The 27,914-nt window shown below is 48.5% G+C and overlaps 1 protein-coding gene across 4 annotated transcripts in view; it reads left to right on the forward strand.

Moving 5' to 3' along the window:
- The first annotated feature begins 2,378 nt into the window (after positions 1-2,378).
- DYNC2I1 (dynein 2 intermediate chain 1) overlaps positions 2,379-27,914 on the forward strand; it is a 46,429-nt gene continuing 20,893 nt past the window's right edge. The window contains exons 1-13 of one of the 4 annotated variants that reach the window (XM_043872607.1): positions 2,379-2,516; positions 4,996-5,049; positions 5,823-6,216; positions 8,168-8,259; positions 9,704-10,012; positions 14,518-14,573; positions 15,864-15,918; positions 20,409-20,474; positions 21,247-21,324; positions 21,849-22,068; positions 23,105-23,207; positions 24,139-24,268; positions 25,741-25,852. In XM_043872607.1, coding sequence (XP_043728542.1) covers positions 2,502-2,516; positions 4,996-5,049; positions 5,823-6,216; positions 8,168-8,259; positions 9,704-10,012; positions 14,518-14,573; positions 15,864-15,918; positions 20,409-20,474; positions 21,247-21,324; positions 21,849-22,068; positions 23,105-23,207; positions 24,139-24,268; positions 25,741-25,852 — 1,684 coding nt within the window. In that variant the 5' untranslated portion in view covers positions 2,379-2,501. Of the gene's footprint in view, positions 2,517-2,603; positions 3,208-4,995; positions 5,050-5,822; positions 6,217-8,167; positions 8,260-9,703; positions 10,013-14,517; positions 14,574-15,863; positions 15,919-20,408; positions 20,475-21,246; positions 21,325-21,848; positions 22,069-23,104; positions 23,208-24,138; positions 24,269-25,740; positions 25,853-27,914 lie in introns of those variants that run through there. The other 3 variants (XM_043872609.1, XM_043872606.1, XM_043872608.1) reach the window with 3 other exon arrangements.

A 27,914-nucleotide genomic window follows, 5' to 3' on the forward strand; every position in this document is an offset into this window, starting at 1 on the left:
AGATCGCATTTGCAAAGACCTGTGAATATGGTGCATCTGGGGAACCCTAAGTCAGTCTGCTTGGTGACAAAGAGTGCAACTGGGTGAGAGCCAGATGGAGTCAGCAGCAGGGAGCTGAAGTGCGTCACCTTTTGGGTTGCTGGCTGCAATGGACGATGGATCAGTCAGGGCTGGAGAGGGAAAGGATGAGGAAGAGAGTTAAGACACAATGATTGTGACAGGAGTGTATGACTACTCTCAGGAGGGGAGAGAGGTGTGCCAGGGCCAGGCCCAAGTCATTCATGCAGTGGGCATGTTCATGACTTCATCTAATGCTGTAGCTGACCGCCTTATCCTCAAGGCTGAAGCCTTTCCAGTATCAGCTGTTTTCTCAGCTGACAAAGACAGACCCAGTGGTTAAGAGAATTAACTTTGCTGTCAGATCATCCCCCAGCCTAGCTTCGAGCTCAGGCAACTAAATTAATCTTTCTGGCCCTCAGGCTCATCCTCTGAAAAACAGTAACATGCCTGTCTCACAGGAACACTAGGAGAATTAAATGAATTATCAAGGGGGAAATTTTCACTTTGGTGCCTCCTTTGGAGCAGTCCCTAAGTAAATCATAGCTATCACTGAAATTACCTTTCCTATTCTTGTTTCCTGTTTGGGTCTTCCTAAATGCTGTAGTGAAAATGAAAAAGGTAGTACTGGAAAGTTCAAAACCAGAGAACAATTAAATATAGAAGGCCGATTGGATCTGATACTAATTCCTTTGGCAAGCAGCCAAGAAAACGGCTTTTATATCTGAAGGGAAGTAGGTCCATAAACCATAACAGTATGTGACTCAAAAACACAACGTCTGCAAAACTGCACATCTGCAGCAAGACCATGGCATCAAGATTGTTCAGTTGCTAAGTCACGTCCAGCTCTTTGTGATCCCATGACTGCAGCACACTGGGCTTCCCTGTCCTTCACTCGCTATCAGAGTTTGCTCAAATTCAAGTCCACGGAGTTGGTGATACCATCCAACCATCTCATCCTCTGCCACACTCTTCTTTTGCCTTCAGTCTTTCCCAGCATCAGGGTCTTTTCCAATGAGTTGGCTCCTCCCATCAGGTGGTCAAAGTACTGGAGCTTCAGCATCAGTCCTTCCAATGTATTCAGGGTTGATTTCTTCAGGATTGACTGGTTTGATCTCCTTGCAGTCCAAGGGACTCTCAAGAGTCTTCTCCAACACCACAGTTCAAAACATCAATTATTTGGTCTTCAGCCCTCTTTATGGTCCCTTCATGGATCACAGCCTTGTCCTGGGGAAGGGGCTTAGGCAATTCAACAAACTTATAAGCCATGCTGTGCATGGCCACCCAAGATGGATGGGTCATAGTAAAAAGTTCTGACAACACAAAACATGGTCCACCAGAGGAGGGAATGGCAAACCACTCCAGTATTCTTGTCCTGAGAACCTCATGAACAGTATGAAAAGGGAAAAAAACATCAAAAGTACAGGCCCCCTAATAACACGCTCACGGATGCGCTCCTTGGCACAAGATTTGAGTCCTCTCTTTCTCTCTACCGGTAAGTGAAATCCTTTCTAAGTAACACTTGCAGTCTAAACTGACGCGAAACACTTCGCAGAATCAGAGCTAAATGTCAGTTACAACGTGCATCATGGGAGTAGGACCCATCCCTCTCTAGTCTTGCATGCTTAAGATTGGCTTTTATGTTAACCTTAAAATAGTTGTGATAAAATATTATAAACGTGAGGTGCAGACTAGTGCCTTAATATCTCATTCCCCTTGTCGCCCGTTTTGTGTAAAAGTTGAGTCTTTCAACAAATACTTTTTCAGACACATATGATTCCTACCAATCCCGCCCAGTAGCAAAGGGCGATCACGGGCAGAGGAACGCGAGCAGTGCGAGCCTCCGCGGAAGGAGAGCGCCCTCCGCCGCCCGGCCGGACAGAGGCTGGCTTCCGCTCCACTTCAAAAGGCGGGTTTGCCCGTTTCCCTGCAACAGCTCCCGTTCTGCTCGGCTGCGTCCCCGCCAGAGAGCCGCTGGGCCGAGCTCCGGCCGCGCTCAGCCCTGCTCCGCACCCTTTTCCCCTCCTCGGGCCCCACGGGAATAACGGCCCGGCTGTCGCTTAGGGCTTTCCGGGCCCGCAGGTCAGTTGCTAGGAGACAGGAGGGCGCAGGCGCGCTGGGGCGGCCGCGGGGCACGCCCGGCCGGCGGTCTCTCGGTACTCTACTGCCCAGTCTGTCGGTTGCTAGGAGGTAGGGCGGCGCAAGCGCGTTAGGGTAGGCCGCGCAGCTGCGCCGTCTACCAGTTGCTAGGAGGAGGGGGGGAAGCGCAGGCGCGCTGGGGGCGGCCGCGGGGCATGCTGGGCCGGCGGTCGCTCGGTGCTCAGCTGCCCCGCCTGCAGGTTGCTAGGAGGCGGGACGCCGGCTCGGGGTGTGGGATCCCGAGCGTCTCTTCCCCGGCCTGGCCGGCAGGAGGGCAGCGCGGCCTCCGGGGCCTGCGCGCGGCGATGGAGTCCGGGAAGGTGGGTGCGGACGCCACGCCGGAAAGCCCGTGCCCGCCGGGGCCGCCCCCTCCTCGGGGGCGGGAGGCGCCCCGGAGCTGCGCTGTGGGACTGTAGGAAACTTAGGACGTGTCTTATTTCCCAACGGATACATCGGGGCTGTACGAGTAGGGCTGGATGAGGTTCTAGACGTTAAAGTGCCCAGGACGGTGTTACTAACTCAGTAAATGAGCTATCTCGTTCTGCTTGTGGATTCCCGTAAAAGATGAGTTAGTTTGCATGCATTTCCCTCCTTTTTTTTTTTTTTTTTGTCTTCTGTCATTCACTTTTATCGTGTTAGTAATATCGATTAGGAGTTAGCGCATCAACTTCCTGACTTCTGTCATCTTCTGCACCGGTTCTTTACATTTTCATAAGTTATTCTGTAACCTGTTTTCTCTGATTTGTATATAGGAAGTTTTAAAAGTTGTGTTAACCAAACCGTAGAAAAGGAGACTTGATTGAGGTTAAAACGTGTCTATTTGGCCTATGTTACTACCGCAGCTTGGGAGATACAGATTCAAGCTCTTGAACTGTGTTCCCTGATTGCAAAGTGGGAGAGGCTTATAAAGGCAAGAATTTACAATGTTACATTTAGCTGCTTGAGTTGCTTGTCAGGAATTATCACTGGAGCTGGGAGGAGATGAGGGCTTGCTTGGGGTCCTTGCAGCTGGTAAGTGCTGTTCTGATCGCTGTTGGTGATCTCGGGTGTGGTGCTGTTCAGAGAAAGTTCAATTTCTCAATGCTGCGGGGTAGGGTCTGAGGCCGGATCCTCAATGGTCACCCCTTTTGTTTGCCTGAACTGGGGTCACTCCATTAAAATGTCTGTTTGTCATTGGTTGTCATATCGTGATTATATAAGCAGAGTTCACACAGAGTCCACTGCGGAGCTAGGTTGTGTGATTGGGCCAAGGGAAGAAGTGCACTCTTGCTGCTCAAAGAGCGATGTGGGCATGTATATACCTATATATACGTAAGCAGGACAGGTTCTTTTGTATATAAGTTACACTTGGATAAGGAGGTTGGAAGTTCTGCTGTTCAGGCATCTCTTATGGGGTTTTTCCTTTGTCTTCAGGGTGCGGTTTATTCCTCTCGAGGGGGAAAAACACTGCCTCTCTACTTTATTTGCCTTTATCTGCCTCACGGGATGGGCTGAGCAGAGGGCAGGAGGCAGGGGCTCCTGGTCTGAAGCCAGTGGCCAAGCATATGCAGGGTGACACCTGGGGTTGTGATGGGCATGAGGAGCTCTGTGTCATTTTACAGTTTAAAGCATTTAAACGAGAAATTTAAAAAGGAAAGGAAGAAAAGCATCAGGATGAAGTAAGGCCCCAAGCCAGGTTTTTGTTGGTGAAAATGTAAGAGGCAGCTGGAAAATCCTGGGGTCTCTGTTGATCTGTTGCCTTGTTCTTTTTTTTTTTTTTTTAACTTTATTGGCGTAAGTAATATAATTACAACCATTAAGAGCCCTGATCCAGTGGGTTTTCCACATTGGATCACATTCCTGCAGGTGCCTCCCGTGGGTAGAGGTCTTGGATCCCACTGCCTGCTCCAGCAGCAGTGCACACTTTGTCGGCTTTCGGCCATTTGTTTGGAAAAGATCATGTATTAAACCTCTCTAAAGAGCAGTTAACTCGAGAGAAAATGTTTTTAAGTTCAGCAGCTGCAGGTTGTAGTGATGCTAACTGTTGCTCACCATCCTCACCATGTCTTATTGTGCACTCCTTTTGTTAAATCCACCGATTTATCAGAAAAGAGTACGTGTTCCACTGAGAGCAGAGAATGATGCCCTTTCTGCTTGTGCCTTGACAGATTCTTGACCTTGTTGCTTTTTATTTCTCCTTAGAGTGTTATGAACTGTTGTGAATTTTTCCCCTGCTTTCTTCATTTACACATCACCAGGATGATTTTTGGTGACTGATCCATGAATGTGTTTTTGTTTTTTATTTGCACTTCATTTGCTTTAAATTTGAAACACACCAGGTCCTCCTGTATTTATGCTCTTAAAGCAGAGTTTCTCAAAGGCAAATGGCGTAGTTGGGATAGGTTTGTCTTGTTCTCTATAGGAAACCATCCTTGACTGGTTTCTGCCATCACCCAGGGCACACAGCTGGTGCCCTGTGTTCTGGACTTGTTGCTGTCAGCACCTGAAGAGGCATCTGCCGGGCAAACCTCCCACTGAGGGGTCCACTGTGGGTCTGCCTGGGGACATGGGGCTGGGTGTCTGCACTGGGCGCGAACCTTGGAGCAGCAGGAATACAGGGTAGCCTGTGATCGTTTATGGGTAACTTAAAAAAAATCTGTTTATGATACCTTTTATTCTTATAGACAGACAATAATTTCTGGCATATCAAGTATTGCCATTGACTAAAATGGTCTAATGAAAAAGCAGCTCACTGGAGCATAAAAAATTAGATGTTTTAAACTCTAAAATTAAATTCTAACTCTATACTTTTCTTTTTAGAGAAGAACCAAAGATGATACTTGGAAAGCAGATGACCTCCGAAAACACCTTTGGGTAGTGTATTTTAAAGATTTGGGGAAAGAAATTTTGAGTTTGGGTCTGTGTGGACCCTGGATGGTAATCTTGGATAGTGTTACCTGGTTCTCAGCTCTGCACGGCTTTGCTTACATATGGCTCATTTCAGAGGCATTTTGACACAGAGATAAAGCCACGTGGTTAGTTGCTCAGGAACTGTCCTGTCTGGGGTTTTCTGGCCCATTTCAGCTCAGCATCCCACCAGTGGGGTTCCTGTTGGGGTTTATAACTCGGGCCTGTGTGTGTGTGTGTGGTGGGGGGGGGGTGGTCTGTGTGCATATATGTGGGGAGCTGAAGGGTTGCAATCAAGACCTTCTGAGAAGGGACTTACCTGGTGGTCCAGCTGTTAAGACTCTACACTTCCACTGCAGGGGGCATGTGTTCCATCCCTGGTCGGGGAACTAAGATCCCGCATGCCATGCTGCGAGGTCACACACACAGGAAACACCTCCTGAGAGTTTATGGTGATGGTCCTTGTTCTCTGAGGGGGACCCCAGCAGCCAGTGTCCTGAGACTTTCGGGCACAGCCTCAAGCTCCCTTCCTTTCTTTCGGATTCACGTGGCCTTTCAGGTTTGAGTTGCTGGCACCCTCGGATGTCCCTGGAGGTGAGCACCTGGTTGGTCACGGGGCTGCCTAGCTGACTGCCTGCCCGGCCTGCAGGGACCGACAACGGTTTAAGCCAGTGCTTCCTAGGGCCCTTCGGTGGATGTGGCCCCAGGGTGCAGACCTCCGCTCTCCTTCCCTCGTGTAGGCGGCTCAGTCCTCTGGTCCCAAGGAGGAGAAGCACAGAGACCGGAAACCGCTGAGGGAGTCGGAAGTGGACCTGGTAGACGGCAAAGAGCACCGACCCAGGGACCCTGACCGCGAGGCCAAGCACCGAGAGCGAGAGCGGGCCGCCGAGCGGGACGGCCACGCCGCCCGGGAGCACCCGCGCGGGGACAGGCATCGGGAGCGGCGGAAGGACAGGGACCGGCCGAAGGAGAGGCACCGGGAGCTGGACGCAGAGAAGCCGCACGGCCGGGGGAAGGAGCGCGAGAGGGACCAGGAGCACCGGGCGCGCCGCGAGGAGCTGAGGCAGGCGGCCGCGCACCACAACCTGCTGGCCCGGGACCGGGACCAGGACAGGCCGGAGCGCCGGCGGGCAGGTCTGTGTCTCCCTGGAGGCGACCCCGCCCCCGGGTCTTCTCCTGTGGGTTTTGTAGAGGCTTTGGCTGTGAGATCGGAGCCCCCGCGGTGCACCTGTGTGCACTTTGCACTGCTTTCTTTGGTTGTCTTTAGTGAACAGGAAGAGCAGCAGCTTAATTATTGGCTGGAGTTCTACTACTGAAATATACTTTAGATTTATTCCCTCCATAATTCACAGCCCCTGTTTTAAATTAAAAAATAATGCTCTTTGATAAAAGAATTTCTCCAAAGTATCAGATTTATTTTAGCCATATTTAAATATCTGTTCAAATTCCTAGAAATTCTAAGGTAGAAGTACGTACTTTTTTCTTCCCAAATGGAATAAAGTATCTTCATTATTTTTTATTATACAAATGGTATCTTCTTCCTATAAAAAGTCAAACTAGCCAACATACACTAAAAAGGAATAGTTAGAAGAGCATATCGTGGCTCCAGCATCCTCAGGCTGTGATCGTCATGGAAGCAGGACCTCAGTTCACGGTCTGGAGACCTGTGTTGTCCTGCTCAGGGGCTCGGGCCCGGGGACCTGAGCTTTGGGCAGGGTGAGGTTAAGTGGGCTGTCTCTACTCAAGTTCAGCAGTGACTCCCATACCACCCATTGCCTGTTTTCAGGATTACCATTTTGATGTTCTTGGTATTTTTTTAACAGTGACATCCTTTTTGTTTTCCGGTCATTCTGGTTTCCCTGCTCTTGTCTTCTCAGTGCAGCGTTGCTCTGGTCTTTCAGGAGTCTGTGCAGAGTCTGTGCAGCCTGACTCTGACGGCCCTTCCTCCTCCCATGGTCATTTGCTTGCCCCTTCCCTTGTCTCCTTCGTGTCTCCCCAGGTCCCCAGACCCTCTCTTCCTTCCTTATGTCGCAAACCCTGGGAATCCCCCTGACCCCACTCTCTCTCTCAGAGCCTGGCCCTTCTCTGCACTCCTGTCACCCCCACCAGGGGACCCCAGTGTGTGTTTTGATCTCTTACGTGTGTGCTTAGTCACTCAGTCGTGTCTGACTCTTTGCGACCCCGTGGACTGTAGCCCGCCAGGCTCCTCTGTCCATGGAATTCTCCAGGCACGAATACTGGAGTGGGTTGCCGTGCCCTACTCTAGGGTACCTTCCCAACCCAGGGATCGAACCCAGGTCTCCCACGTTGCAGGCACATTCTTTACCATCTGAGCCACCAAAGAGGCCCTTGATCTCATATGCCCAAGGCTTTTAGAAAGTGGTCAGGTTTGGTGAATACTTCTGTGGTGAATGAAATTTGTTTCAATGATCTCTGTATGTTGAGTTTTGTCCTCACCTTTACAAATGTGGGTTTTGTAGTTTTAAGCCTAATAAGTACTGTGCAGATTCAAAAGTGGAAGTCTGGTTTTTCGCTCCTGGACGGGGCTGCGGGCGTCACCAGTGATTGAGGTGGTTGTATTGGGTCCCCGTGGCAGGGAGAGATCACGGGGTGGGGTGGGGGCATTCCAGCTTTCACCTGAGGCCTGGGGAGTGGGCCGTCCTTGCCCTCTGCATCACCCGATCTCCTGCACCAGTGTGCCCTGGGTGGTGGGGTCTAGGGGACCTGGGGGCAGGAGGGGCAGTCTCCCAGTTTGTCCGAGGCGGCTTTTCTCTTGGCTGACCATGGGGGAGGGAATGCCTGCCCAGCTGGACTGGACTTTGCTTCCCTGAGTCTCTGGCAGCAACCAGAGCTCTGAAGCCCTGTGTTTGGGCTGGTGCCGTCTGGGGCTCCTCTGACATGCTTTCCAGGTTTCCTTCTCCTTTATTCCATTTTAAGTTCAGACTCTAGAACTTTCCACACTTGAGACTGGAGAATGTGTCTTAAAGAACATGTTTACACATGTGATACTGTGTGATGTGTCCTGTAGACACTGCTGCAGGACATTAAAGTTTGGGAATGTTAAAAACCTGTTTTATTTTTGTAGGAAGTAAAGCAAGAATTGAAGAGAGGGAGCAGAGAGATGAAGACTCTGAGCGAGGAGATGAGGATCGGGAGAGAAGGTACCGAGAGAGAAAGGTATGAAGGGAGCGGCCCCGGGCCCCAGCTGCAGGGCCCAGGACACCCAGGCGGGCACTCTGGGAGCTTTTCTGGTGAAGCGCGTAAAACAGAGTCCAAGACCCAAGACTCTGCTCAGGCATTGAGATCCTTTAGGCAAGTGTGTTTCTCCAAGAGTCAACATTGGCTATTCTGGAAAGTTTACAAAATGCAAATAAATAAGAAGAAAATAAAAGGTAGGTGCTCACCTAGAGATAATCATTGATAATGTTTAGGTATATGTCCTGTAGGTTTATATATTCATATATATGTATATGTTTGGATATATACATGGAAACTTCATTTTAAGTTGGATTTTTACTGTTTTATAGCTGCTTAAACTGAACACATTTTGAGCATTTTTTCTAAGCTATCACATGTCTGTAGTATTTTAATGGCTACATAATACATTATTCAGTGATATCAACACACCATAGTTTTCTTGACACATCTGCTTCCTTGGATATTTACTTTGATTCTAAAATTTTTTTATTAGGACACCCGAGGTGTAGACTTTTTACGTTTATTCATAATTATTTCCTAATGATTAATTTCTGGAAGTGGACCAGCTGGATCACATTGTGTCATCTCACAAATTCACTTCACACCGAGGGTAGTTGTTCCCTTTATTCGAGTATGATTCCCCCCAACCTAAGCAGCGAATGTTTGCTCATTTGATTCACACGCAAAAGGCATTCTGTGAAAGGGTCTATGGCCCTTTTACTTGTTACTGCCTGTGCACGTCTGCCTCCTGGTCTGGCGCGGGGAATAAGGGTGCTTTGAAGATGAACTGTCTGATGGTTATGTTGTCAGTGCTGTGAGCAGAGTGAGTGGGGGCAGTGGGATCGTCCCCAGAGGGGTGGCGTAGAGAGGGAGGAGGCCCTGATTGAAGGGAAAGGATGCACTTTGGGTTCTGTTGCGATGTCCTGGTGATGCTCACGACCTGCTATATGAGTTTGCAGCCGCTCACTGCCTTGTGGTGCCCGCCCCCCGGGTCACCGGGCACCCCTGGGGCCTTGAGGGACCCAAGGGTGAGGAGCCTCTCCCTGCGGGTGGGGGCGGACGCGTGCTGGGAGGAGGGGCGCCCTGTGCTGCCCCCGGACGCGGGTGTCCCCCTGAACGCCGCATACGGCGCCCTCGGGGGCCTGGCAGGCTGGGTGCGGACGCGGGGAGTCGGGGCGGGGACAGCAGCTAGGTCAGGAGGGTTCGCCCCGCGGAGGAACGGGGGCGACGGCGCCCCGAGGGCGAGGCTGCGGGGAGTGTGCGTGCTGGCGGGCCGTCCCTGCCGTCTCCTGTCCCGGCTGTCACGTGCGTCTGGGAGGGTGGCCGCGCCGGAGCCTGTGCCTCTCCACCTCTGCGGGGTGTGAACGCGCGACGGCGCGTGCCGCTGGCGACGCTTACGTGTCTGTCCCCGTCGCATCCACAGCTGCAGTATGGCGACAGCAAGGACAACCCCCTCAAGTACTGGCTGTACAGAGAGGAGGGCGAGAGGCGGCACAGGAAGCAGAAGGAGCCAGAGCGGGAGAAGAAGCACCGGGAAAAGAGCGGCACGCGGGAGCGGAGAGAGAAGAGTTCCAAGGAGAAAGGCAGTTCGTTCTCCGACAAGGAAGGGGAGGAGAGGCATAGGGAGAGGCGCCATAAAGAGGGCGTCCCCGCGGGCGAGGAGAGGCCGCGAGGCCACGCGGAGAGGAAGGAGCGGTCTCGCAGGGAGGAGCACAGGAGGAGGGAGGCGAAGGTACCGCCCCGCGCCCCGCGCCCCGCGCCCCGCGCCGCGCCCCCCACCCCCGGCCCGCCCCCTGGCCCGCCCGCGCCCTGACCCGCCGCTGCTGGGGCCAGCTCTCACAGGGAGAGGCTGCTTCCCAAAAGGTGACCTCGGTGTAGACGGGAGTCAGTCAGTATCACGTGACCACGTATGCACATGGCTGATCTCCCAGCAGACGTGAAGTGCAATCGACTTTTACCATATATTCATAAATTTTTCATAACATTTTGAAATTTAACATTAAAAAGGAAGCTGATTTTTTAAAAATATGTATTTTAAATTAATTTATTTATTTAAATTGGAGGCTAATTGCTTTACAATATTGTGGTGGTTTTTGCCATACATTGACATGAATCAGCCATGGGTGTACATGTGTCCCCCATCCTGACCCCCTCCCACCTCCCTCCCCATCCCATCCCTCAGGGTCATCCCAGCGCACCAGCTTTGGGTGCCCTGCTTCCTGCTTCGAACTTTCGCTGGTCCTCTGTCTCACATATGGTAATATACTTGTTTCAATGCTATTCTCTCAAATCATCCCACCCTGGCCTTCTCCCACAGAGTCCAAAAGTCTATTCTTTACATCTGTGTCTCTTTTGCTGTCTCACATATAGGGTCATTGTTACTGTCTTTCTAAATTCCATGTATATGCATTAATATTCTGCATTGGTGTTTTTCTTTCTGACTTACATCAGTCTGTATAATAGGCTGCAGTTTCATCTACCTCATTAGAACTGATTCAAATGCATTCTTTTTAATAGCTGAATAATATTTCATTGTGTGTATGTACCACAGCTTCCTTATTGATTCATCTGCCAATGGACATTTATGTTCCATCCATGTCCTAGCTCTTGTAAACAGTGCTACAGTGAACATTGGGGTGCACGTGTCTCTTTCAGTTGTGATTTCTTCAGGGTGTATGCCCAGCAGTGGGATTGCTGGGTCATATGGGAGTTCTATTTCCAGTTTTTTAAGGAATCTCCACACTGTTCTCCATAGTGGCTGTACTAGTTTGCATTCCCACCAACAGTGTAAGAGGGTTCCCTTTTCTCCACACCCTCTCCAGCATTTATTGCTTGTAGACTTTTGGATAGCAGCTATCCTGACTGGCATGTAATGGTACCTCATTGTGGTTTTGATTTGCATTTCTCTGATAATGAGTGATGTTGAGCATCTTTTCATGTGTTCATGAGCTATCTGTATGTCTTCTTTGGAGAAATGTCTGTTTAGTTCTTTGGCCCATTTTTTGATTGGGTCGTTTATTTTTCTGGTATTGAGCTCCAGGAGCTGCTTGTATATTTTTGAGATTAATTCTTTGTCAGTTGCTTCCTTTGCTATTATTTTCTCCCATACTGAAGGCTGCCTTTTCACCTTGCTTAGAATTTCCTTCTTTGTGCAACAGCTTTTAAGTTTCATTAGGTCCCATTTGTTTATTTTTGTTTTTATATCCATTTCTCTGGGAGGGTCATAGAGGATCCTGCTCTGATTTATGTCGAGAGTGTTCTACCTATGTTTTCCTGTAAGAGTTTTATAGTTTCTGATCTTATGTTTAGGTCTTTAATCCATTTTGAGTTTATTTTTGTATATGGTGTTAAAAAGTGTTGTAGTTTCTTTCTTTTACAAGTGGTTGACCAGTTTTCCCAGCACCACTTGTTAAAGAGATTGTCTTTTCTCCATTGTATAATCTTGTCTCCTTTGTCAAAGATAAGGTTTCCATAGGTGCATGGATTTATTGCTGGGCTTTCTATTTTGTTCCATTGATCTATATTTCTGTCTTTGTGCCAGTACCATACTGTCTTGATGACTGTAGCATTGTAGTATAGTCTGAAGTCAGACAGGTTGATTCCTCCAGCTGCATTCTTTCCCAAGATTGCTTTGGCTGTTGAAGGTTTTTTGTGTTTCCATCAGTTCAGTTCAGTCACTCAGTTGTGTCTGACTCTTTGCAACCCCATGGACTGCAGCATGCCAGGCCTCCCTGTTCATCACCAACTCCCAGAGTTTGCTCAGACTCATGTCCATCAAGTCAGTGATGCCATCCAACCATCTCATCCTCTGTCATCCCCTTCTCCTCCTGCCTTCAGTCTTTCCCAGCATCAGGGTCTTTTCAAATGAGTCAGTTCTTTGCATCAGATGGCCAAAGTATTGGAGATTCAGCTTCAGCATCAGCATCAGTTCTTCCAATGAATATTCAGGACTTATTTCCTTGAGAATTCTTTATACCTAGATAGCCATTAAATCATAATGTTTTCCTACCTAGCACTACTGATTTCATTCTGTTTCTTCTGTTCCAATCTATTTTATAGACTGATGCCAGACTGTTCTTCCTGTTAAACATGTTAATTATGCCTTTTCTAATTGATTTTGGAAAGATTTTTAAATTAGGAAGAATAAAACAACAGTTATCTGTGATCCAAGACTTGGAGCTAATCCATTTTGTAATATATATTTGGAGAAGGAAATGGCAACCCACTCCAGCATTCTTGCCTGGAAAATCCCATGGCTTGAGGAGCAGGGTGGGCTACGGTTCATGGGGTCGCAAAGAGTCAGACACAACTGAGCGACTAAACAGCAGCAACAACATGTATTTACTTGCACTCCTGTTTCTACATGATGAGTGCCGGGGTCCAGCCTCAGCAGGATCCAGCCAGGGGTACCCTCAGGATGAACTGTGTTGGTGAGAAAAGGGGAGAGAGAGAGAGAGAGAGAGACCAGACTGGGGGTGTGCAGCAGAGCCTGGCAAATCTTTATTTTTTACCGTAGCTTTTATACTCTAAGTTAGTACATTTTTAAGGGGAAGATAGTTTAATATTACATCAGTTTATCCTTCACGAAACCAGGGTGTTTTCTGCATACTTCATAGTGAGAGTCTTGTACATTATCTTCTGGCCTTGGGGCCTATTAACATTTTATGACCTAGGTGCAAAGCTGTTTTCTGTAATCTATTCTTTAATGAACACAAAGGTCAGTCCTTTTGCAGAAGTTATCAGTTAAATTTATCTAAAAGATTTACCACACAAAGACTCTGCAGCTCTGGTGAGGCAGCCCCTGTTTAGCATTCCTGGTTTAAATGAACAATTCTAAACTCTTATTTTCCTAAATCTTTAACTATAACAGCTTTTAGAATAATATTTTTGTGTTCTCTAATAGGGCTTCCTCACCCCCTGAAGGGCTCTGTGCCTATTAGGGCCTTTTGTGTGATCAGGTTCTTTATGCTGTTTATGATTAAGGTGTCGTGAGCAGTCATGTGCATTAGTACGCATTTGCCAAGCAGGCTAGAATGCCAGCAAAGGGGTCTAAATTGAAACACTCCTTTCATCCTGAATAATCTTACAGGATACCGCCGTCCAGGGGACATATTGATTAAAGTTCTAAGTTGATTCTGTTTGGAGAGAGAGTGGGGAAGGCCTTCTGCCTGTGTCACAGAAATTAGGGAGTAGTCTAATATAGCAAGCATCAGAAAGACAGATATCATCTTTAAGGTGAGCACTGGGGCAGCTTTTCAAAATCCCTGAAGTCCTGATTTGCCCTGGTTGTCAGGTCTTCTCCTCACGACCTTGTCATGGGTGGGATCTTGTGCGCTGGGTCCCGGCACATGAGCTTAAATGAGCTTTCTAAAAATGCAAAATTGGAATTGTGCTGTTTTTTATATTTTTAATTCTGAGAATTGCTTTTTTAACACTGTGACATTAAATAGCTGTTTGGTATTCTGTCATGGTCATAACCTCATTTATTTACAAGTAACCTAATATTGAACATGGAGGTCAGTAGAATTTATTGGTCAGAGACAGTGTATGAATAATGTGAACTTTTACTAGGCGTTTGCTACTTGCTGTGCATTGCCCTGCATGCCAAGCTTCCTTCTGCTCGGTGCTTTTTCTGGATCTCACCTCCCGCCCCCACCCTTGGCCCCCCAGGTCTGGAGCCCCTCTGTCTGGGAGGCGTTGCCCCTCTGCTCCAGGCCCTCCTCAGGGAACAGCCTGATGCCCCTCCTTTCCTGCGTGCTTCCGGGCAGTGCCCACTCAACAGATGGCTCTCCTTTTAGATAGCCTACCTTCATGTGTTGATTTATATTTTGTTTTTAAAAATTCACTTAATTTAAGAGAAGACCGTTTAAATTTTTTCCATAGGTGTATGGATTTATGAAACAGCCACATTGCATATGTTTGAAAGTTTTATCGTTTTAAACGGTATGAGGATCTAGTCAGGTTTTCTGAAAATTAGGTGGAATTGGTAAGTATAAGTTTCTTTTCTTAGGTAACATTACGGAGATGATGGATAACCACCTTTTAGTGTCCCGTGTTCATCTCCCTTACGTCAAGCACCTTTTACTAAGACAGGTGGTAAAAGCAGTCATTTTAAGAGGTGCCTGTAACACAGATGCAGTTGTTAGATTTTGAGCCCGTGACTTCCTTTTCAGAGCCTACTAACTGTGGTGAATTGGTTATGCTGTACTCATTAACGGTTGTCGGATTTTCTGCCAGGATGGGGAGCACAGACATCGTGGTACGAGTCTGAGGAGAGACGGCACGGGCAGCCAGTGAGTGAAAAGTGCCCTTCGGCTGATTGCTGTGTCTGTAGCTCAGTTCTCCCAGAATGCGTTGAAACGGACTTTTCCTCTTGGGCCTGATTATGGCCAGGAGAGGAGAGTACACTGCAGATAGACTTCAGGTTCTCCCGATAGGAACCCTCCAAGCTGTGTCTTCGGGGTCCTGCAGGAGCTGGGAGCTTGTTATGGGTTATGAGTCCTGCTTGGCCTTTTGCACACTTGCTGGTGCGGCCTCAGGACATCAGCCCTCCCCGAGCACCAGTCTCCGGGAGTCTCCACTCTGTGGGGGAGGGCACCTGCGGGTGGCTCTGGGCGTCCGGTTCCCGACCCCGGGATGCTGAGCACAGACGTGCCCAGCAGACCCACTGCCCCGTGTTTGCAGGTCAGGCAAGGCGTGGGCACTGCCCACCGCTGCGTCCACCCTTCCTGGGGGTGGCTGGCCCTTCAGAGCCTGTCTTTACTGTGAAGCTCGGACGAGGCCAATTTTGTGGGTTTTATGCAGATTAAGGTTAGAGTGTGCATGTAAATCCTCATTTTGTATGTGAGCTCCAGATTATAATTTGTTCTTTGCAGCAACAATATTTGGTGATTCTTTTCCACAGATTAGGGAGATTCAGGTTAAATGCCTTGCCCTAAATCTTACAAGTTTGCACAAAGTTATGCTTAAGCCTGGGGTGCAGATTCCTAGATTTTGTATTGCATGTCTGCTAGAAATACAGTGAAGCTTTTGCTTGATTCTGTATGATTTTAAACATAGTGTGTGTTGAATTGGTATGAATGTTAAGTTCCAAATATTGAGAATCAGGTTGTAATTTTGAAAACCTTAATTTTATATCCAAAGTAAACATACAAATTATGTTCTATAAAAATAGAACATAATTCAAGATAAGTCTTTTGGAAATATTATATTAAACCTAAAACATTTGGGATTGATTCTTTCTAGAACTCTTAAAGGACATAGATTTATACATAAACACAAGTTTGTTAAAACGCATAATTTCTTCTCTCTACTGAAGATATTTCCTATCTTGTACTACGGCTAACATGGTAAAAATAGTTTAAAAAAGTTTAAGCTATAGTTTAAAAAATAGTTTTAAAAAGGCCTTAATTCTAATAAAGTTCTAATAATAGTTCTAATAAACTGTGCTTTGCAAATATGCCAACCTACAGGCATTCTTAATCATATCAAATACTGACAATAGCCTTCACTGAGATGAAAATGCTTTAATTTTCAAGTCTTTGTTTAAAATTAATTTGACTTTGATCACACTTGCTTTCTAGGCATGTGGAGAACTCAGTGAGGAGTGACGGGAAGGACAGAGACTCAAGAAGGAAGGTGAGACCCTTCCCGGGGGTTCTGTGGTAGGTCCAGTGACTCTGAGGGCAGAGCCTGGCAGGCTTTTTTTTCACGTGGTTTCCTTGAGTGGTGATTCCAGGAGGCACGTAAGAGATACATTTTAGATTAAAGGACTCAAATGGATTAAAGTGAAAAGATGGACAAGGTGGCCACCAAACAACAGTTGTACCGGAGCTTGGGTGGCTGGACCAGATGCCCGAGAACACATCATAGGAATAAGACAGGTCACTTGCAAGGAAGACATGACAAGTGTAAAGGAACACGCTGCTCAGAAGAGAGCCCCGGAATGCCAGAAGTAGAGGCAGACTGAATCAGAGGGAGAAGCAGAAAATTCAATAGAGAATGGGACTTTAGCTCCCACTTTCACGAATAGAATGCCAGCATTTCCTGCTAATAGATTAGACGATTTAGATGAAAGGGAAATTACTGGAAGATCGACGTTAGTGACATTGCCTCGAGAAGAAATAGAAACTCTGAGTGTATATATATATATATATGTACTGTCACTCAGTCATGTCCTACTCCTTGCAACCCCATGGACTATAGCCCATGAGGCTCCCCTGTTCATAGAATTCTCCAGGCAAGAATCCTGGAGTGGGTAGTCATTTCCTCCTCCAGGAGATCTTCCCAACCCAGGTATCGAACTCAGATCTCCTGCATTGCAGGCAGATTCTTTACCAACTGAGTGACCAAGTTAGAAAAAAGTTGTGTTAGTGTTAAAAATCTTTCCACAAAGCAGCGGAGGCTCGGGTGACCTGACTGGCAACTTCTATCAGGCATTTGTTGTTAACACTGACACCCTCATGGCCCCACTCCTTTCACAGTTACTTCATATCCAGGATTAAGTGTGTGCACATGTGTGTATGTGTACATGAGAAGCATATGCAAGTTATAAGGTGTAGTAGTTCTTTCATGTTCTGGATTATCCATGCATGTGTACACGTGAGACGCACATGTCAGTGATATGCTATCATTCAGACAGCACAATCTTGGTCTTCATTTTTTATGCCATCTTCATAATTATCATCAGAAGGATCTTCATAATGATTATTTAATATCTCTAGAATCGTATACAGTGGAGTTAAAATTATTACCGTACCATTTCCTAGGTTTTTGTTCTGTTGTAGGTAATGTGGCAAGCAGATTTTAGCTTTTGTTGTTGTTGTTCAGTCGCTAAGTCATGTCTGACTCTTTGTGACCCCATGAACTGCAGCACGCCAGGCTTCCCTGTCCTTCATTATCTCCCAGAGTTTGCTTAAACTCATGTCAGTTGAGTCAGTGATGCCATCCAACCATCTCATCCTCTGTCATCCCCTTCTCCTCCTCCCTTCAATTTTTCCCAGCATCATGGTCTTTTCCAGTGAGTTGGCTCTTTGCATCAGGTGGCCAAAGTATTGGAGCTTCAGTTTCAACACCAGTCCTTCCAGTGAATAATCAGGGTTGATTTCCTTTGGGATGGACTGGTTTGATCTCCTTGCAGTCCAAGGGACTCTCAAGAGTCTTCTCCAACACCACAGTTCAAAAGCATCAATTCTTCGGTGCTCAGCTTTCTTTACAGTCCAACTCTCACATCCATACATGACTACTAGAAAAACCATAGCTTTGACTAGATGGACCTTTGTCAGCAAAGTGATTTCTCTGCTTTTTAATACACTGTCTAGGTTTGTCACAGCTGTTCTTCTAAGGAGCAAGCATCTTTTAATTTCGTGGCTGCTGTCATTGCCTGCAGTGATTTTGGAGCCCAAGAAAATGAAATCTCACACTGTTTCCTCTTTTCCCCCTTCCATTTGCCATGAAGTGATGGAACTGGATGCCATGATCTTCATTTTTTGAATGTTGAGTTTTAAGCCAGCTTTTTCACTCTCCTCTTTCACACTTACCAAGAGGCTCTTTAGTTCCTCTTCACTTTCTGCCATTAAAGTGGTATCATCTATATATCTGAGGTTATTGATATTTCTCCTAGCAATCTTGATTCCAGCTTGTGCTTCATGCAGCCTGGCATTTCACCTGATGTACTCTGCATGTAAGTTAAATGAGTTGGGTGACAACATACAACCTTGACGTACTCCTTTCTCAATTTGGAACCAGTTCCATGTCCAGTTCTAACTGTTGCTTTTTGTCCTGCATACAGGTTTCTCAGGAGGCAGGTAATGTGATCTGGTATTGCCATCTCATTAAGAATTTTCCAGTTTGTTGTGATCCACAGAAAGGTTTTAGTGTAGTCAATGAAGCAAAAGTAGATTTTTTTTGGAATTCCCTTACTTTTTCTGTGATCCAGCATATGTTGGCAATTTGATCTCTAGTTCTGCTTTTTCTAAATTTGGCTTGTACATCTGGAAGTTCTTGGTTCACATATTGCTGAAGCCTGGCTTGGAAAATTTTGAGCATTACTTTACTAGCGTGTGAGATGAGTGCAATTGTACAGTAATTTGAACATTCTTTGGCATTGCCTTTCTTTGGGATTGGAATGAAAACTGACTTTTTCCAGTCCTATGGTCACTGCTGAGTTTTCCAAATTTGCTGGCATATTGAGTGCAGCACTTTCACAGCATCATCTTTTAGGATTTGAAATAGCTCAGCTGGAATTCCATCACTTCCACTAGCTCTGTTCATGGTGATGCTTCCTAAGGCCCACTTGACTTCGCATTCCAGGATGTCTGGCTCTAGGTGAGTGATCACACCATCACGGTTATCTGGGTCATGAAGAGCTTTTTTGTATAGATCTTCTGTGTATTCTTGCCACATCTTCTTAATATCTTTTGCTTCTGTTAGGTCCATACCATTTTTGTCCATTGTTGTGCCCATCTTTGCATGAAATGTTCCCTTGGTATCTCCCATTTTCTTAAAGAAATCTCTAGTCTTTCCCATTCTTTTGTTTTCCTCTGTTTCTTTGCATTGCTCACTTAAGAAGGCTTTCTTATCTCTCCTAGCTGTTCTCTGGAGCTATGCATTCAGTTTGGAATATCTTCCCCTTTCTCCTTTGCCTTTTGCTTCTCTTCTTTTCTCAGCTATTTGTAAGGCCTCCTCAGACAACCACTTTGCTTTCTTGCATTTCTTTTTCTTTGGGATGGTTTTGGTTATCCTATCCTGTACAGTTTTATGAGCCTTTGTCCATAGTTCTTCAGGCTCTCTGTTTACCAGATCTAGTCCCTTGAATCTATTTGTCACCTCCTCTGTATAATTATAAAGGATTTGATTTAGGTCATAGCTCAATGGCCTAATGGTTTAACCTACTTCCTTCTGTTTCCTGGGAAGAATAATCTTTTTCTTTCTCTGATAGTTATCTGAAACACTGGACTGTGAGAGAGCTGTCTTGAGCATCTGGTGCCGTGTTTTTATGGGTCTTTATTCCATGAACACACACAGAAGCACAGTCTTTTCTGATAAGTCAGGTCGTGCAGCTATGTTGGTTGATGTGAGGATGTTTTGTTCAGTCTGGGCAGTGGTTGGATTCCTCCCTGTCCAGGTATAGCCACACCTTAGTAAAAAGTGAGCCTTATAGGTAATTCTTCCCACGTAGTCTTTTTTCTGTATAATCTTTGACTGTGCTGTTTTGATGTCTGCGTTGGGGCGGGGGGGGGGGGGGGTCGATGCCTTTTTTCTGTCTTGCTCACACCTGCAGCATGTGCAGTTTGTCCTGATTCTGTGGAAACCCCTCTAGCTATAATGATTCAGATCTCCCTCCTACTTCTCATGAGTAAGTTTCTTGAACTGGAATTATTGAATGAAAATATCCAGTTTTTAATATTTTCTTTCTCTCAAATTTTTTAGCAAGGGTTAGCATTGTTCACTAGAATTATAATGTGAGCCACGTTTGTAATTTTAAGTTTTTTGGTAGTCACCTTAAAAAAGAAACATAAAATTAATTTTAATAACATATAATCCAACGTTTCTGAAATAGTCTTTCAGCATGTAGCCAATGTACAAAATTAGACATTGTACATTCTTTTTTTCACCAAAGTAGCAAAATATGAGAGGTGTTTTTCCCCTGAGAGAGCCCAGAATTGATCATGAAGATAGCTGGCAGCCAGTTTGGCTTATGACTGGCCATGTGTTTTATAGCATCAGCCCTGAGTTACCTTGGTGTAGTTGCTCAGCATTTACATGGAGACCCCACACTATGCCAGATTAAGCTTCTGGGTGGAAAGCTGTTCCCCTTCCTGCTGGGGGTGTCATGCTATCCCCACACCTTTGCATCGAATGGTTGCTGGCGGTGACGTCTGAGAGCCGTGCCTTCCTGGGGCCATGGCCCCGGTGGGACAGCCACGTGCCCCCGCCTCACCAGCACCTGGAGGAAGGTTCAGTCTCCCCGTTTCTCAGAGGAGGACGCTGAGGCCCGCAGAGGTCAAGCTCCCTGTGAGGCGCTGCTCAGCGGTGCCCCTTGCGCAGTCCCTGGCCCCTGCGGGAGGAGGCTGGGTCCCGGGCCTCCCCTCCGCCCTCCGGCTGACCCGCTGTGCTCTGTCCCCCAGCACGGCCGCGAGGAGGGCCCCTCGGTGTGGAAGCTGGAGCAGAGGCAGGGGAGCGAAGAGGCCACGGTGAGGGGAGGAGGCGTCCGTCTGCGCCGTCTGTCAGCACGCTGGGCCGGAGGGGCTGCTGTGCCTTGGCCCTGCGCCCCCCGTGTGCACTCCCAGGAGCTCGGGCTGGACGCGCCCCCAGCCTTCGCGCTGTTTCTCTGCCTTGAAAGTCAGTAGGTTTGGGGAGAATGCAAGGAAGTGAACAGAGACCTCACAAAGACACGATCCGGGTGTTGTCAGTGAGGAACGGTCCAGGGAGCAGGAAGTTTGCAGACATAAACGCCGAGCCAGCGGTGGAGGAGCAGCCCGCTCCTGCAGGAGCCGCTGGTGGTCTGGGGCGTTCTTTCCGAACCGGGGCGGAGCGGGACCCCGGCAGGCAGGCCAGGGACGCTCTCCTGTCCCTGTCCTCCCGTCTGTCCCTGGCAGGCACCCCGGGTGGCTGGGGGGCCCGTGGCCCGTTTGCCGAGCAATGAGTTGTTGGGACGTGGAGAGCCTGTGATGCTGGGTCTCTGGTTTATTTGTTCAGTAACCAGAGACCCACTTTTTTCTTTGGCCATCAGAATTTAGAGTTTTCTCAAAAAGAATATGATTGATAACTGTTTTCTCTTTCTGGTCATACTTATAAGTCAGGGTATTTAAGAGTTGCGATTAGGTTATGTTAATTTTATAAATATTTGAATTTCTAAATTAACAACCTGAAGTGAATCTCAGAAAACATGTATTTTACAGCCTATTTGCAAGAATCAAACCTGAGATTGAATATTTTAATTATATGTTTGATTTCTGCCTGTAGGAAATCGAAAAGGAAGACGTTGATTTAGAAAATGTTGGAACAGATGAGTATACAGCCATTTTTGAAGATGATTTTGAGGTAGGTATTTAAAATTTTCTCATCTTAAGGATAGTTTGTTCTAAAATCAGAAACTTAATTGTTTTTTCATCTCCTCTTATTACTCTCAGTACTCCGGATCTATTTGATTTAGATCTGGTACCCATAAAAAGTTTGCTGTACATCTACCATTGCTGACCAGTATGGTGTAATTAAATGATTTTTCAATTTAGCCTGGCGATAGTGCACTACCGTCAAACGTGTGTGTGTGCACACATGTGTGCATTATGTGTGCGCATGTGTGTGTGTCTACATGAAGTACACATGGATATACATGTCTCCGTGTGCTCACGCTCCCACTGTCGGCACAGGTGCGTTTGCACTGTATTGTTCACCCAGAGCTCTCAGAGTGCACAATTCTGTCGGGGGTATGCGGACGCGGAGGAGCAGGCGCAGCAGTTTGCACACAAACCTGTGAGCTGCAGGGCGCCCAGGCACACGGGGGCCTGTCTGTGTGTCCTGCCGGCTGCCTGCTCCACCCGCAAGCCTGTCTGCTCTGCGTGCAGGACTATGAGGACGACTTCGAGGTCTGTGACGGGGCTGACGACTGCGGGGCGGACGAGCCCAGAGAGGGCGAGGCAGCGGAGGAGCTGCCTCCTGCCCGGAGGAGGGAGATCCAAGAGATCCAGAAGGCCATCCTCGCGGAGAACCAGCGGGTCGGCGAGCTGTCCTCGAAGCTGCTCGAGAAGCATGGCTGCCCGGAGCGAGCTGGGGGGCCGGGCCTGGGTAAGTGAGTGGACAGCGCCCCGCCCCCGGGGCGCGTGTTGAGTCCCTGCTTGGGGAGGGCGCTGCGGCGGGGCCATGCCGTGTGCTCAGTTGGCGTCCGAGGCCCCTGCTGCGTTTGCTTTGAGGAAGGAAGTGACAGCGTCGGCAGGAGGCTGGCCGTGGTGGGGCAGCCGTGGCAACTTTCTCTATGAAACTGGGAATGTGTTTTGCTCCGAAGCTCTTGGCACCTGGGTATGTGAAGATTACTTGTCAGGGCAGGGGAGCGCTCTCCATGAACGCTCCTGACAGCCCGGAGTGACGGTGCTTTGAGGCAGGAGAAACAGGAGGTGCTCGGTCAGCACCTTCTCGCGGCCTCTCAGGCTGCAAGACGGCAGGACAGGGCACGCTCTTTGCCTGAGTCCAAACACACATCCAAAGGGAATGAGAAGATAGGGTGAGAATAAGTGCATAGAGAAATATGCGGGTCTGTCTGCACGCTAAGTGCAGGGGTCCCTGGGGGCTGAGGCCTGGTAGGTGGACCCCGTGGAGGGAGGGGGTGGAGTGGTCTGTCCCGTGGGGGCTTCTGGTGGTCCGTGGCCTGTCACCAGGCCAACCAGCCTGCCCGCTGTGACCTGACGGACCGCCGCCCGTGTCTGCCCATCTCCTGCTCCCTGCCGCAGTGAGCGGCTTGTCCAGCCTGCACCAGCCTCTGTGTGTTTCCTGGCTGCTCTGCGTGTTCACACCTCAGCTCCCTCACCCAGGAAGAGGGGTTTGGAGCGGGCAGGGGAAAGTGGGGTGGGAGTGGAGGACTGACTACTCTTGTATGTGTTCTTAAATATTTCTGGAAGTAGTGGGATTGGCACAGATGTAGGAAATTTTGCTTTGTTGCAGGTTTTAGATGAAATGAGCAGAAGTGGTTCCTAAGTGCACATAGAAGACATTTGTCATTAGTTGAGTGAACATAATTGGTTTACGTGTCTAACTGGTTTACTCTTGATTTCTTTTGCTTGAAAGAAATATTGCAGTTTCACAAAAATACCTTTTTTTTAATGTGCAGATGCAAACAGCTCCCCTTCCAAAACCCCCCTGTGTGGAATTTTCATGGATTTTGCCACAGCCTCACACCGTCAAAAGAATCGGACTCAGGCCCTTAAGCAAAAGTAGGTGTACTGGGAAAATTGCAGATGGAATTAGGAGTTTCTGTACTTCCCTGCAACAGACGTTTAAATATTAGCGTTTGTTTTGTTGTCACTGCTGGTGTTCACGCCCGTGGTTTCATTTGTGCTGTGTTCCCGTGTCCTGGGTTGTGTTCCTGGGCAGTGCTGTAGGCGAGCTCGGCCCGGCATCTGTGACAGTTCTGGGGGGGCCCCGGGAGCCCCGCGTCACGGCCAGGCCGCGGCACAGGTGCTCTGGAGGCGGGCGGCAGGACCGAGAGCAGAGGGCGGGGCGGTCCGCCCGTGCCCCGTGCCTCCCGCCGCCGTGTGGGTTGCGCCCTCGCAGCCGGCGCCCCTTGTCTCAGGCTGGGGAGCCGGAGAGTCACAGCGGAGAGCCTCACGTCGGCCAGCCATCCCGTGTCCCGGGCACTGAGCCCCCGTGGGCTGCAGGCTGCCTGTGCAGGCCCGGGTCAGCCCAGCGAGGGTGGAGATGAGGGTGAAGAGCCAGGGCCAGTGGGGTCAGAATCCAGACTGCTGTGAACCCAGAAGCTCAGGAAAGTGAAGGACAGACTCTCAGCCCACGTCTGCGGTACCGAGCCCAGTGCAGTCTGGGGTAGATGTCGGAGTCCACCGGGTTGGGCTGGACACAGTGGACTTAGGGAGAGTATCCAGTCAGCCAGGGAGCCATGCTGGCAGGAAGCAGCCTTCACCCCACCTCCCCCGAGAGCGCCCGCCCCCTGCAGCAGAGGGAGCCAGGGTGAGGTTGGCAGGGGCTCGCCCGGCTGGACGCACCCCCAAACTGGGGGGGCATCGACAGCAGTGGGAGCCGGGGGTTCGGCCCTGCAGCCTCGCTGTCCACGGGGGCCCAGCGTGGTGACTGGGAGCATGGACGACCCGCTGCTCCCGGGCCCGGCCTCCGTCCTGCTCTTCCCTCCAGGACGCGCAGCGCAAAGCTGCTGCGGCTCATCGACATGGACTTCTCCTTCACATTCTCCCTCCTCGACCTCCCGCCCGTGAACGAGTACGACATGTACATCCGGAACTTCGGGAGGAAGAACACCAAGCAGGTTAGCTTGTGCGGTGGCAGGGCCTGAGGTGTGACGCGTGCCGTCCCGACATCAGCGGGGGTGGCAGGACACTCACCACCTGGAGCCTGGGTCTGGGGGCGCCGGGGCGCGGGCGTGGCTCACTCGCAGGCTCTGAGGACAGCCCGGGACGGGAGGCTTTATTGAGTCACCTGGTGTCAGCTGGGGTCACCTGCTCCCATCCCTGTGGGCCTGCAGCGTCTTGCGTGTGTGACCCTAGGTGCAGAGGCTCCAAGATTTGGGCTGGAGTGCCCCCCTACCCAACTCCCCCCGAGCTCCCAAGGTTCTGGACTTGCCTCGGGGTCCCTCCTGCCTGTTCCATTCCACTCACCCTTACTTGGGAAATGCGGCCCTGGCCAGGCCCTCTGGTATATGCCCTTGGGTCCCCCCCACCTGCCCCTGGGCCCCCCTCACCTGCCCCTGCAACCCCCTTGCAGGCCCCTGGGTCATCTGCCTGTCCTTCTCTGTTACCTGGCCTATGCTGTCCCTACCTCGTCCCTTATTTGTCTTCCTGTCTCTCTGTGTCCACGGCCTGTCCTCCAGGTGAACTAGGTGATCCATCCCTGCGTGCCCTCTGACCCCCGTGTTGCTGCAGTCCATCCCCTTCTCCTCCCACCTTCAATCTTTCCCAGCATCAGGGTCTTTTCCAGTGAGTTGGCTCTTTACATCAGGTGGCCAAAGTATTGGAGATTCAGCTTCAGCATCAGTCCTTCCAATTAATATTCAGGATTGATTTCCTTTAGGATGGACTGGTTTGATCTCCTTGCAGTCCAAGGGGCTCTCAAGAGTCGTCTTTAACACCACAGTTTGAAAGCAATAATTTTTCAAAGCTTTTAGTTAATGTCAAAACTGAAGCATGTACCTTTTTGAAATAAATTTGTGTCTGGTTTAGCAAAGCTGGTATGTTGTAAGAGACTAGGGTATTGGCGGACTAGATCATGAGATTTTTTTAAAGATTTTGTTTACTTATTTATCTGACTGCACTGGGTCCTAGCTATGGTATGTGACTCCTCTCTAGTTGGGGTGCGCGGGCTCCAGAGTGCCTGGGCTCAGTAGTTGGGCCTAGCAGATGCAGTGTGCAGACTTGGTTGTCCTGAGGCAGGTGGGATCATAGTTCATTGACCAGGGATAGAACCCACGTCCCTTGCACTGAAAGGTAAATTCCCAACCTCTGGACCATGAGGGAAGTCTCTAGGTCATAGTATTCTCAAACTGGAGCCAGACTGTTTGATATGACTTTTGAGAACACTTTTGAAATTTAGGCCCATGTTTTTCAAATGTTTAAGACAAAAGCAGTCTTTGCATGATTGTTATTCATGCCATGATGCTTAATTTTGTCAGAAGCAAGAACAGTGTCATCCTTAACTTAAAAAACTTAGTTGTTTTCTTTTCAGCAATGAGAAATGGATCAGAGGTGGAGACCCAGAGCTAACCCGGCCTGCCTTCCTTCTCAGGCCTACATTCAGTGTAATGAAGACAGTGTGGACCGGGACATCCAGACCGAGGAAGTGGAGACTCGGGAAGTGTGGACCCAGCACCCGGGGGAAGGCGCCGCTGTGTCTGGGGGTAACGGCCTCTGCCCTAGGCCTTGGCGGTTGTGTTCATCCCCTTTCTTGTTCTTTCCTCAGCCTCGTATGTGCTTGCATGTGTGCTGACTGTGGAAATAGCAGTGAGTTTGCAGACACCACCGCAGCCTGGAGGCCTGGCCTGGGCCCTGGCTGAGGCTCGTGACACTTGTTCTTGAACAGAGGAGAGAGCCCGACTCCAAACCAGCACCCACAGAGGTGCTGCTCAGAGACCCCATGCTCTCCAGTGGCTCACATGCTTAGAGCATTTTCTTCCCTAAGTACATTCTCCAGCTGTGTCACATCGAGACAGGTGGAAGGCCCTGGACGGTGCGGAGTTCTGCGCCCGCTGGTTCTTCTCAGTTACTTGCGTGCTAACTATTACTTCACTGGATGATTGTTTACTCTGAGGAATTACCTGTGTCACTCCCGTTCCTCAGGGAAGCTTTATCCTAAAAAGTAACAAACCTAAACATTGTTGTTCAGTTGCTTAATCATGTCTGGCTCTTTGTGACCCCATGGACTGCAGCACGCGAGGCCTCCCTGTCCTTCATTATCTCCTGGAGTATGCCCAAACTCAAGTCCACTGAGTTGGTGATGCCATCCAACCATCTCATCCTCTGTCATCCCCTTCTCCTCCCGCCTTCAATCTTTCTCAGCATCAGGGTCTTTTCAAATGAGTCAGTTCTTCACATCAGGTGGCCAAAATATTGGAGTTTCAGCTTCAGCATCAGTCCTTCCAATTAATATTCAGGGTTGATTTCCTTTAGGTTGACTGGTTTGATCTCCTTGCAGTTCAAGGGACTCTCAAGAGTCTTCTCCAACACCACAGTTCAAAAGCATCAATTCTTCGGTGCTTAGCCTTCTTTATGGTCCAACTCTCACATCCATATATGACTGCTGGAAAAACCATGGCTTTGACTATACAAATCTTTGTCAGCAAAGTAATGCCTCTGCTTTTTTATACACTGTCTAGGTTTGTCATAGCTTTCCTCCCAAAGAGCAAGTGTCTTTTATTTTCATGACTGAAGCCACCATCCACAGTGATTTTGGAGCCCCTTTAAAAAAGTCTGTCACTGTTTCCCCTTCTATTTGTCATGAAGTGATTTGCCTGGATGTCATGATCTTAGTTTTTTGAATATTGAGTTTTAAGCCAGCTTTTTCACTGTCCTCTTTCACACATATCAAGAGGCTCTTTTGTTCATCTTCACTTTCTACCATTAGACTGGTATCATCTTCATATCTGAGATTGTTGATATTTCTTACAGCAATCTTGATTCCAGCTTGTGCTTCATCCAGCCTGGCATTTCACGTGATGTACTCTGCGTGTAAGTTAAATAAGCAGTGTGACAATATACAGCCTTGACGTACTCCTTTTCAAATTTGGAACCAGTCTGTTGTTCCATGTCCAGTTCTAACTGTTGCTTTTTGTCCTGCATACAGGTTTCTCAGGAGACGGGTAAAGTGGTCTGGTATTCTCATCTCTTTAAGAATTTTCCACAGCTTGCTGTGATCCGCACAGTCAAAGGCTTTCGTGTAGTCAGTGAAACATGTTTTTCTGGAATTTCCTTGCTTTCTCTCTGATCCAGTGAGTGTTTGTAATATGATTACTGGTTCTTCTGCCTTTTCTAAATCCAGTTTATACATCTGGAAGTTCTTGGTTCACGTACTGCTGAAGCCTAGCTTGAAGGATTCTGAGCATAATCTTGCTAGCAGTTTGAACATTCCTTGGCATTGCCTTTCTTAGGGATTGGAGTCAAAACTGACCTTTTCCAGTCCTGTGGCCACTGCTTAGTTTTCCAAATTTGCTGGCATATTGAATGTAGCACTTCAGCAGCAGCATCTTTTACGATTTTAGGTAGTTCAACTGCAATTCCATCACCTCCGCTAGCTTTGTTCATAGTGATACTTCCCAAGACCCACTTGACTTTGCATTCCCAGATGTCTGGCTCTAGGGGAGTGATAACACCATCATGATTATTCTGGTCATTAAGAGCTTTTTTGTATAGATCTTCTGTGTATTCTTTCCACCTCTTAATCTCTTCTGCTTCTGTTAGATCCTT

The sequence above is a fragment of the Cervus elaphus genome, chromosome 18 (assembly GCF_910594005.1).
Source record: "Cervus elaphus chromosome 18, mCerEla1.1, whole genome shotgun sequence".
Classification (NCBI taxonomy): domain Eukaryota; kingdom Metazoa; phylum Chordata; class Mammalia; order Artiodactyla; family Cervidae; genus Cervus; species Cervus elaphus.